The sequence below is a fragment of the Solanum lycopersicum genome, chromosome 11, assembly GCF_036512215.1.
Source record: "Solanum lycopersicum chromosome 11, SLM_r2.1".
Lineage (NCBI taxonomy): Eukaryota > Viridiplantae > Streptophyta > Magnoliopsida > Solanales > Solanaceae > Solanum > Solanum lycopersicum.
In genome coordinates, this window is record NC_090810.1 from 52,419,870 (window position 1) to 52,432,324 (window position 12,455).

At 29.3% G+C, this 12,455-nt stretch overlaps 1 protein-coding gene across 1 annotated transcript; it reads right to left on the minus strand.

Moving 5' to 3' along the window:
- Window positions 1–4,729: 4,729 nt before the first annotated feature.
- LOC138339584 (uncharacterized) lies at window positions 4,730–6,223 on the minus strand. The gene has a single exon (XM_069291396.1). The coding sequence runs from the start codon at window positions 6,182–6,184 to the stop codon at window positions 5,057–5,059; it is 1,128 nt and encodes a 375-aa protein (XP_069147497.1). The 5' UTR covers window positions 6,185–6,223; the 3' UTR covers window positions 4,730–5,056.
- Window positions 6,224–12,455: the final 6,232 nt, after the last annotated feature.

Here is a 12,455-nt window from a genome sequence, read left to right on the forward strand (position 1 = left end):
AATACGTTTAAGTGAGTTTAACGTATTCGTTTTGTTTGACATTGGTGTGGCATGTTCCTAATACCTAGAATAAAATTCTTAGGGGCTTCAAGTCTGGGTACGAACCCACCTAGAATCCACAAGAGGCCCTAAAGAAGGGCTCAAGACTGCCTTAGTAGTGTCAACCAATCAGGGCAAACGATGGAAAGTGTTCCAAACAACGGCACGTCGATTTTCCCCTTCATTTGGAACTTAAAAGTAGGCTATCCAGGCCCAAAATCAAGATAAGTATCAACCCGCGAAACCCCATAAATGGCCTGTTGATGGACAGACAGTCCGTTGGTTTCATCCGTAATTTGAAGATTGTACCAAAACTGTTTTTTCCTTTAATAACTTGGGGTGTGCGGTAAATTCACCCAACTCTTTTATGAACATAGGAAGTAATTTTTAGTTATTTTTAGGTATAATAAGGACTTCCAAACCCTTAGAACTAATTTTAGACTCCATTTCCAAAAACACAAAACACCTCTCTTTTCAAAGACTCTTTCAAACCTCCATAGAAGATAGAACTCAAGAAGGAGGTAAGAGGGCTGCTTTTGGACGTTTCATCATAAAAAATAAATAGGGTTTCATAAATGTGAGGTATGTTAGTCATCCTTGAACTCTCTTCCAATCAAGGAGCCCTTTCTAATAGACATCAATAAGAGTTTTTCAATTCTTCTATCTTTACTTCTAAATATGGGTCTTGCATGAAAGTTTTTTAAATGATTCAAATATGATTTTATAGTGTTTGTTAGTGATATTAATGATAAAACTTCAATAAAATCATAATAAATCTTTTTATAAAATTTTGGCTTAAGAAATAGGTTAAATAAGCTTGGTTTTGTAGTCATTCAGCTTTGCTTTACTCGTGTTATTATTGATATTCAGCTACTTCCTTAAGGTCTAATTTAAGATGAATTGTTTAGTAAAAAACGTTATAGGTGATGGAAGCTTGGATTAAAGGGTAAGTTGGTTGTGTTGTTTAGTTTTAATTATGAAATACTCTTGAGGTTATCGTTAAGTTGTCTTGGTGGCGGTGTTTATTGAATTGTATGAATGATTAGCTACATGTGTATTGTGAATGAGGGCATCAGGGCATAATATGTGAATAAATACGGAAACGAAGTTATCATGAAGCTTTTTATAAAAAGTATGCTAACAATTATGTCTAAATGACTTATTTGATTATGTGAATCGTGTTCCAATGTGTGATGTAATAAAATAAGGTCTAACAATCTATAGAATTAAACATAAATGAAATTATTGTTGTGTGAAAGGTGAGCTCACATCTACATACACTAACAGTAATATGAATGAAGCTATGTTAATTGAAAAGGGGAATTTTGGGGTGAACACTTTCGTGACTTGAGAAGAAGTATTTAGTAGCAACCTGAGTACTCCCAAGAGCTTTGTAATGTAGGTGGGAGTGTGGATACCTTTCATGAGTTGAGATGTGGTGTCCAAATTTATCCTTAACCTATAGAATATAATGTTAAAAATCTGTGGCGAATTATGCTTAGCACCGAGAGGATATAAAGAAGGGGTGGTTATACTTTGTTATTTGAGATGTTGTATTCCACTGTACCTTTTTATACGTATAATCCTCATGAGTAGAGAATGATTTACATAGTAGCGATCTACTAAGAGAAAGCGATGAAAAAACTAACAAAAGGACCTTACATCTAGGAATGTGAGGATTACTCATCCGATAGGGGTTAATATTGGGTTTCCATGTCTACTTCTCATGATCTATGTCAGTTAAGCTAGCCCCAGCTAAAGTAATGAAAGTTATAAGTCTTCTAAAATAGTGTACTAATTAGGGTAGTTAGTGGAATGGAACACTATTTATCCATTGCACGAGGTAGGCATTCCAAAAAAAGGGAATCTTGGTGAGACATATGAATTGAATGAAATAAGTCTCCTAATTGAACGTTCTACCTAGGGTAGGTGGTGGTATGAAATGCTTTCTATCCATAGCACTAAGTACACCTTCCGAAATGGGAGTCTTGGTTCAAAGGCTTCTAAAAGAATGTACTACATAGGGTAAGTGGTGGAATGGGATGCCATCTACTCATTTCACTAAGTAGGCATTTCAAAAGAGAAGTCTTGTTGTATTTCTTAAGTGTTCTTCTAATGTCTTGTCATTGAATGGGGGCTTGTTTTCCTGATGGTAGTAAGCCAAAAAGGGGTAGTCTTAATGATCACTTTGGTGTTTATTGACGGAGGTGTATGTTTAATTCCTTCATGTTTTAAATCGGTAAGTCTTAGGATCACCTTAGTTAGGCAAAACTCCTACGTAAATGAGTTCACTTCCTCTTTACTTTGCCTTCGAAATTCACTGTTTTGGAATAGGGATATTTCACTATAAGTAAAAGGGTTCATTGTAACATGTCTGGCACTTCACTGTAAAAAACCTCCTTTTTCTTAAAATTACGAATATTTTTCTGTAAGTGTTAAATGATTATTCTTATATTGTTTTACTTCAATATTCTTGAATGTTTTACTCAATTTGCATGAAAATGTGTTTTTACTAAAATGTCTCTTTTTCCATTTTTGTATATGCCATACTTAGTACATTATGTGTACTAACTCCATACTTTTTATACTTTATAAGTATAGGTTTGGAAGCTATGTAGAAGTATAGAAGGCAAAGCTTGTGAAAGATTCTCTCGAGACAAAGTATATCCTCATATATTCGAGGCCATTGTTCATAATTCTTTTAGTTTTATATAAGTTCTTACTATGTATTTCTTTAAAATGTAAAGGGCCATGTCCCTATGATTTTTATGTCATGTCTTTAGTGTGGCTTGTGATGATGATACTTTCTTAGTATTTATAAAAGACTTTCTTTAAATTAAATGTCATGAAATGTTTTAATTCCGCCCGACATTTCATTTCTAATGTAATAAAAGATAGTTAAGAGTATTCTACAAGACCCCAAAGGGTTAATTACGCCTTGTCTCGATCCAAGGGTTCTCCCTAACTTCTAGGGGTACATTTGGATCGTGAGAGACCTTGTATCAGAGCATAAGGTTATGGCATATAGTTTAGGGTCTAAAAGTTACAAAAGCCACGCCTAGTAGAGTATTGGTCATTAGTGCGAGTTGTGACACATCAATGGACAAGAAGCTATAAGATAATAGAGTTTTACCTTCTTCATTACTCTTTTGTCGTCCCATAGAACTTATCTCCATAAGGTCTCTCTCTCTTATGTTCCCTTCTCCGGTGGTCTTCTAGGTGTGATTGCTTTGAAGTGGAGATTTTTGTATGTTTGAGGAAGAAAAAAGGTGAGTTTTGATGCTTATTATGGTTTTGTGGCTAGAAAAGGAAATGTGAAGGTTAGTTTTGAGAATTGTGATGTGAAGCAATTTATCGCTATGTTTGACTTATGAGGTTGGATTATTGTGAAGAGAAGCATTATGGTGATGTTGTTCTAAACATGGTAGGAGTTATAATGATATAATAAAGTGCCCTTGATAAAAATGAGTTATCTTGTGATTATGTCAATGATGGTAGAAATGCTTTGAAGTTTTAAATTTTAGGAATATATCGAGAATATGATGATTTTGTAGGAGTTGAAGGCAACCCTTTTTTGTTGTTAATTTTATAGTAGTTTTTGTTGTGATTTGGTGGATGTTCTTGTGTAGGTTTACACTATGGAGTAACTTTTGTATGAGTACCTAGTAAGGGAGTTTTGTTCCATGAGATTGAGTTAAGTAATGCCTAAAATTTGAATGACGTGGCCTTTAAGAGAGATTGTTTAGGCTTGACTCCGAAGTGGAAAGTGTTGTTCTTAACTTGTAAGGTTGATTTTTAGTGATGATGTGCATGTGTTATCAATAGTATGAGTTCCTACCTTGTGAGAGGTATAATGGTACTTTGAAGTATGAGACTACGAAGATGGCTTTTTCCTATGTGGGGTAAAATGATTGAGAAGAAAGGTAGTTGATATGATCATCTTTCCTTTTGTTCTTATTAAAGCTTGAGACCAATTCCTTACTAGTTTTGTGATGATTTAGAGTCTTGCATAATTGAATGAGTTACCATTTGTTATATATGAAGTTATATGACTTAAGGTCTAATGTTTATTAATCAACTTAATGCTATGTTTTTCGTGATAGATGTTAAGTAGAATTGCTTGCAGTGTACTTAGTCCAAGATAATCCTTAAAGGTTACTAAGTTGGAGTTGTAGTTTGGGATGCTAATATGAAATTGCACTTTGTCCAACTTACCAACTATCTTTGGAGTATATTAGTATAGTCTTTAATCTCAAATTGTCATTCTTTCTTGTTAATGTTTCTTGGAAGGTGCCTTATAGAATTTTTAAGAAAGTTACATAGGGAAGTTTTGAGTTCACTCTAAAAAACATCAAATTTTGAAAAAATTGAATTTTTCATGAACGATGGTTTAAATGTGTTTAGAAAAGACGTTTATTAGCATTTCTAATGTTTCAGAAGGTAGTTCCCCTATAAGCTAAGGATAAGTATTTGTATTTTGTATTTTGTCGGCTGAATATCAGCCATATGTAGAAAGAAATAATTTTTGTCGTGTTGCGTCGGCTATAAAAAGTCAAATTGTATAAAAGTCGTAAAGTAAATAGTTTGTCGGCCAATCATGTAAAAAGTTTGTCGGCCAATTATATAAAGTAGTAATAGTCCAATGGAGGGGATGGAAGCGTAAAGAGAGTATTCAGAAAGATGAGAGATGTAAGGATGAAGGTGTGTTTTATTTATGAGGAAAGCTCCTCTATTTATACACAAAATTTACAAACTTTTGGCCAAAAGTGGCCGACACATACTTTACACATGGCCTCTCTTTATTCGGCCGACACAAGAAAACAAAATACTTACTATTACTACTTTATATAATTGGCCGACAAACTTTTTACATGATTGGCCGACAAACTATTTACTTTACGACTTTTATACAATTTGGCTTTTTATAGCCGACGCAACACGACAAAAATTATTTCTTTCTACATATGGCTGATATTCAGCCGACAAAATACAAAATACAAATACTTTTTTTTTTTACTTATTCGATTTGTACGTCTGGTATGACATTATCTTCTCCTTGACATTTTGAACATATATGGTCGGGGTATTTTTGTCCAATAATTTTGCAATATCTGGTCAATAATTCTTCCGAAATAAACCCTTTCCTTAATGCTCTTGTTGTTGGTTTTTGCTCTGGCTTGAGTAGACTAAGTATCCATTGGCGTATCTCTTCCATATCTTGTTCTCTGGTTTCTTTAGAATTTGAATATATCATAACTTGCTCTCGTACATAATAGCTCCATACTGAGTTTCCGTTTAAATAATTTTTAGTTAGCTCATTTAGGATAGTTGCTATTCCTATAACTCTTTTGTTGGCGTAGAATTCTGGTATCTCAATCTTTTGTATTTCTTGTTGTATTCCGATATCTTCTGGAATTATCATATCTCTGGTCAAACCAATTTTTATAACTTGTATAATTGGTTTTATCTCATCAAATAATATCTCTGCTGGTGCTGAATAAAACTTTATATAAAACAATGTTCCTTTAGTAATTCTTTTATAGTTCATAAAGGCTTTGTATAGCTCTGGTATGGTAGATATTTCATCTCCTGTTTGGGTATAAACTGTATTAAGTAATCCATAACTATAACATGTTTTTACTAGATTTGCATTGGTGCCCGGTTGTGCTATTAACTTATTATATCCTTGTAGCTTTTGGGTTATAAAATCAGTATTAGGGTTTTTGGTAGTTGGAGATCTAGGTGTTGAGTTTAAATAATTTTGGATTTTATAAAGGTTTTCAATATATGAGCGGGTTATGTGGTTGTAGGCTTTTTTATCTTGGTTTAAACTTTCCGAGTAAGTATGTATTTGCGGTGGTATAAATAATGAGTCTTTTTGGTTCTTTGGAATAAATGGTTTATCGAAGATTTTGTTCATATTTAAATTTGTATATCTTATTCCACTAGCTCCTTTTGTTGTAGATGTGCTTGCTGTAGCTGCATTTAAACAAACATTGTCATGGGTTTTATGGAGTTTCCCAACGTCTCCTTCTAGTTCTGGCTTTTTACCGTCTGCCGAACGACGTAGCTCCGCATTTTTAGAGTCATGCTGCTGACTTGTAGATTCTTCCTTTTCTTCTAGCTTTTGAATTCTCAATCCCATACTGTCCACTTTTGTACAAAGTGTAGTTAAGGTTTTGAGTATGTTTTCCATAACATTATCTTGTCCTGGCTGTGTAACTCTGTCTTGATAAATAGTCTGCAATCATATTTTTGTCAGTTTTTATTACCTCAATTGTAAATGTAAAATTTAGTATGTTTAATACTAGTCTCCTTATTTCCTTTGTTGTAACTGAATCATCAAATTTTTTCGTTATCCACCATTTTACTTGTGTGTTATCTGTTCTTACAATAAATTTATTGTAAACAATATATGGTTCAAATGCTAATAAACATTTATATAATGCGAATAATTCTTTTCTATTTATTTCCCATTTTATTTGTGCTTCTGTATAAGATCCTGAATAATATCTACAATGGTGTTCTATTTTTTCTTTTTCATATTTGTATTTTAAAACTCCTCCATAACTATGATCACTTGAATCTGTTTCGACAATATAAGTAAATGTTTTATTTTCATCAGGAAAATATAGTTTTGGTAGTTTTTTTACATAAATTCTTAATATTTCTTATATGTTTTTTATCTTTATCATCAAAATGATATTCTACATCTTTTTTAAGTTTTTTATGTAATGGTTTTAGATGTTCTGCTAATTTTGGTATATATTCTCTTACCTGATTTACTAATCCTAGAAAGGATTGTAATTTCTTTTTTGTATCTATATTTTCATCAATAGTAATTATTTTTTGTACTATATGTGTTTGCATTTTTATTCCATTTTTATCTATTTGTATTCCTAGAAATTCTATTTGTGATTTCATAATTTCTGCTTTTCTTTTACTCAAACTTATACCTGCATTTTTTACTATATGTATAAATTTTTCCAATAATCTTATATGTTCATCTTGTGTTCTAGAATATAATAATATGTCATCTATATATACAATACAGTTTTCTAGCTGGTTAAAACAGTTATCCATAAAATGTTGGAATCTACCTGGTGCATTTTTATATCCAAAAGGTAAAACATTCCATTCATAGAAACCTTGCGGTACTGTGAATGCTGTTAATTGTTTAGATTCTTCTTCTAGTTTTAGGTGGTAAAATCCTGATTTGCAGTCAAATTTACTGAAATAATTATATCCTTGTATTTGTCTTATTTTTAGTATTTTGTTTGGTATTGGATAATTGTATGTTTTGGTTTTAGCATTTAGATTACGATAATCTATGACCATTCTACTTTTACCTCTTTTTTGTTCACTATGTTTTATTACTATAAATGCTGGACTTATATGTTTACTATTGCTTTTTTGTATGTAATTATTTTCTAACAATTCATTTATATGTATTTTAAATTCTTCTAGATCATCAAAGTTATATTTAAATGGTTTTTGTGTTATTATACAATTTTCATCTATTAATTCAATTTTTACTTTTGTCTTATGTTTTTCCCATCCTTGTAATGGATCTTCACTATATAATTGTTCTATTTGTTCATTAATTAATTTGACTTTGTCTATAACAAATATAATAATTTCTAATTGCGTTATTTGTTTATTATTTATATTTTCCATTTCTTGGTTTATCTTTTCACTTCCTTTTATCCATTCCATAGTTTTTCGTTGTTTATTATTTACTCTTTTTGCTCCTATCTTATTTCCGCATGGTGTAGTAAGCCACCAATGTGTTTTTGTTATTATATGTGGATAATATTTATCTAAAAATGGCATTCCTAATAACATATCTTTTGTAGTAAATTCAAAATTATACATTTCTTCTATTGTTAGTATTTTATCCCATATTTGTATTTTTATATTTTTTGCTTTGTATTTAATCATACTTCCTTCATTGTTAAATCCCGTTACTACCATAGGTGTTTTTAATTTTTCCCATTTATCTTCTGGTAGGCAATTATATTTACATATATTCGCTTCTGCTCCTGTATCTATCATAGGTGTATAATATCTGTTGTAATATCCTTCTACTATAATTTTTGCAAGTATAAATATTTTCATTAATCATTTTGTCCTTTTTATAATTATTTTCTTATTTTGACAAGTTATTGTTAATTGTTCATTTTCTATGTTGTATGGTTTAACTTTTTCTAACCATTTTATTCCTAATGTAATATTATGATCTCCTTGGTATATTTTGAATTGTATTATTAAGAGTATTCCTCCTATAATTATTTCTTTTTCTGTTGTTTCTTCATTCGTGTTTACTATCTCACTAGGTAGTCCAGGGCATGTATGTCCTGTTCTTATAATTTCTTCTTCTAATACTAACTCTCTTGTTATATAATTTTCTTCTTGTCCTGTATTTATTAATATTTTATATTTTCTTTGGTCTATTATTCCTGTTATGAAATAATGATATGGTGTTATTTCTTCTTTATCTAATAGGCTTTGTGGAATTTCATATTTTCTTTTAGATGTACTCATCCTTGATGAGGTAGCTCTTGTCAATGTATTTGGTACGCTTGAAGTGCTTAATCTTTCTTTTACTATCTCTAAATCTTCTTCTATATCAATTTCTTTATAGCTATAGTCATTATTGTCTATTACAGTAATTATTTTTTCAAAAGGATTTTCTATTTTTATTTTGTTAATTTTATTTTTTGCTGTTATTTTATGCTTTGTTGTTAGTATATATAAATTTTTACATCTTGCTGTAAATAATTTGCTTCCTGGTGCTAGTTCTATTCCAGACATTTTCCAATATAGAACTAATGATCTATCTATATTTTTATCTGTTAATGATACTGTATAATTAGCACTTATTGTAAATTTAAATTTTTGATATATCAAGTTTCCTTTTACTGCACTAATTACGCTTTTTTCTATAGGGTGTACAATTCTATCATCTGCTAAATATATTTCTATAGGTGTATCTATTCCTTCTCTAAAGCAGGCTTTTATTAATATTTCTGTTCCTCCTAAATGTACATATTTTATTGGTGATTTAGCTTTTATATCTTGTATTTCTTTGTTTATCATTCTTTTATTTATTATAGGTATATATGCTTTTCCTCTTGTGTATTTGCAATCTATGATATGTTCTTTTTGGCTAACTACATAGTATTCTTCTTTTTGTCTTTTAAACAAATTTCTTAAAATAGGTATTTCTAATACTTTTTCAACACTTAAATCTAATTCTTTTCCTTTTATTTGTTCAAATATCGTATTATCAAATATAATTTTCTGTTCTGATGATTCTTCATTTTGATATTCTTCCTTAGATATTATTTTTATTTCATTTTCAGACATTATATTTCTTCATCTGTTTCATTATTATCTATGTTAATATTTTCTTCTTCATTCTCAGTTTCTATATCTGATACTTCATATATACTATCATTTTCACTTAATTCATAATCTATGTACTCTATTTGCATATATTTTTCATTATCTATAATTAATTCTGCTATCTGTTTTCTTTTTGGATTTTTGGGTAATTTACAATCTTTAGCTATGTGTCCTATCTTTCCACAATTATAACAAGTACATTGGGATATCTTTCTTTTCGGTCTGTATGGTCTTTTTATTTTATAGTTTTTTACATAATACCTTCGTCTTGGTTGTTTATATTTATATATAGATTTCTTTTTTCTATAATTTTTATATCTTTTAGATTTTTGTTTTTTAGTTGTGCATCCAAATTGTGGTGCTATTTTATTTTTGCAACATGATAAATTTTTATTTAGTACTTTTTCCATTTTTAATTTTTCTTTTTGGTTTTCACATAGTTGTATGAACCATTGATTTAAAAATTTTATTCTAGATCCTAAAGTATCTACCATTCCTTCATTATTCCAATCCTTTATTACGTTTGTACTAAATGGTTCTGGTAATTTTGTATAATATTGTTTTCTTATTTCTTTTGCTTCGTCTAAATTGTATTTAGCTTTTTAATAATATTCTTTAAATGCGCAAGTATATTCTTCTAAGTAACACATTTTACATATAGCTAATTTTGTCATAAGTTGTCTATTTATTATTTTTTCTCTATTTTGTTCTCTTATATCTGTAGTCATGCCTCCAAATTCATTTCTTATTGCTGATTCATATTTATCTAGTATATCTATATTTGTTACTGATGCAGATCCATCCATTTTTTTATCATTCCTAAGTACTTCTAAAATTTCCGAGGGTAGATTTTCTATCCATAATTTTGTTGTTCCTACAAATGTTCTTTCTATGTATCTTGGTGTTTTTGCTGTTTCTATTTTATTGTCTATTAACTGTTTAGACATATTTCCTATCCATATTAATATTGCTTTATTTATATCTGCGACACAATCTAAATCTAAAAAATTGTATTGTTCATTTGCTGGTTTAGGTGTCCAATTTTTATTTAATCTACTGTTCCATATTGCATTATTTCTATCTGATTGTTGATAGCTCTCTGTATAATAAGTTGGTGGTGTTCTCCTAGGACTAACTCTAGGACTATTTCTGGGACTATTATCTGGGGTTTTAACTCTTGACGTACTAGGTCTATTCATATCTCCTGTGTTTATCTCTAATTTTTTCGATTTATCTATCTGTTCTAGAATTTCTGTATATGTTTCACTTATATCACTTATTTCTGATTGTTGGTCATTTTCATTTCCATCTATTTCATTTACTTCAATATCTTTATTTAGATCTTCATTTAGTTTTTGTTCCATTTGTTTTATTTCATTTGTTAATTCTAGCTCTTTATCTTTTTCTTTTTGTTTATTTTCATATAATAATTTTAACCTAGCTAATTCTTTTTCTAATTCACTTATTCTTGTATTTTTTATTTCTTCTAAATTTTGTACTTCTTGTTTTGCTTGTGTTTTTATTTTTTCGATTTCTCTTGATTTATCTATTTCTTCATTTTCTTTTGTTATTCTTACCATAGCTGTTAAACTATCTTCTAATTTTGCTGTTTCTTTTTCTAGCATTAAATATAAGTTATTTCCTATTTTCTTGTATCTTCTTCCTAAATTTGAAAATACTATTTTTATTATCATTCCGTCTTGGTTTTCATATGTTTTTTCGTCTACAGCAAATTCTTCTTTGTTCATTATGATTTATGTATTATATTATGTTGTAATTCATATTCAAGACAATCTAATTCTAATTCTAACGTTAATATATCTTTTCTTTGTGCTAGTATTGATTTATTACATACTCCTGCTAATATGTTTTCTTCTAGTCTTCTTTTTCTATGTTGTAATTCTTGTTCTTTTTCAACCATTATTTCCATTATTTCTTCTATTTAATTGTTGTTTATGGATTTCTCTGTTCATCCTGTTTTTTCAAATAGCAGACATATTTATATTCTATTTTTGAAATTATGTTTATCAATTGATTTTTCCTATCATTATCTGTTTTGACTAGTTGTGATAGTTCATATTCTATATATAAAGATCTTAATTTTTTCCATATTTTTCTTATCTTTTTATCTATCTTAGTTCTTTTTATTTTAGTATTTTTATTTTTATTTATCATAACTTTTTATATAATATTTTAAAAAGCCTACTTAATTTATCTGGATATCTAATATTTTTTAACCTGTAATTCCTACCATATCGCTTTAGCCAATATTCAGTCATATTTAATCTCCAATATCTAAATCATCATATAAATCATACATATCATAATAAAGCTCATTTTGTATACTTTGTATGGTTAACTCAGTCCAACCTTGGGTTGTTATTTCTATTATCTCATATGTTAATAATTTATTATAAATTTCTCTTTTTATATCAATATTCAAATTTTTTAGTATATAGAATAATAATATCTTATAATCAACATCATCGTTTAATAGGTAGGTTTCCATTTTTATTATTTTCATTTTTCACTAAAATTTTATTCCTTTCAACCTCTTAATAAATTATACTTGCTTATTATGCAAAAATAATGATTTAATAATTATCTAGTCTGGTCACTACTACAGCTTTCTTCTTTGATTAGTTACCCTAACAGCGCCTCAACTTTGTTTACTCCCCTAAACGGCCTTCTCTGCCTACCGGTTTCAACCTTAGGATGACATAGTCTGGGCATACTTGTTCGAAGAATATTTCTGTAGCAAACTTTCTAAAGATGGTTATTATAACATTATTCAAACATGATAAACAATTATAATTAACAAGAGATTTTCAGGAATAAATTAATTTAGCTACTCATAAATATAAAATGGTATACCTGTTCTTGTAGATCATCTGTCATAGTTGATTTGTTTTCCATAGTTATTTAATTAACTAGCTCTGATACCAATGGAGGGGATGGAAGCGTAAAGAGAGTATTCAGAAAGATGAGAGATGTAAGGATGAAGGTGT

Coding starts and splice junctions, on each gene's coding strand:
- LOC138339584 (XM_069291396.1), bottom strand. CDS start 6,184: ATGGGATTGAGAATTCAAAAGCTAGAAGAAAAGGAAGAATCTACAAGT.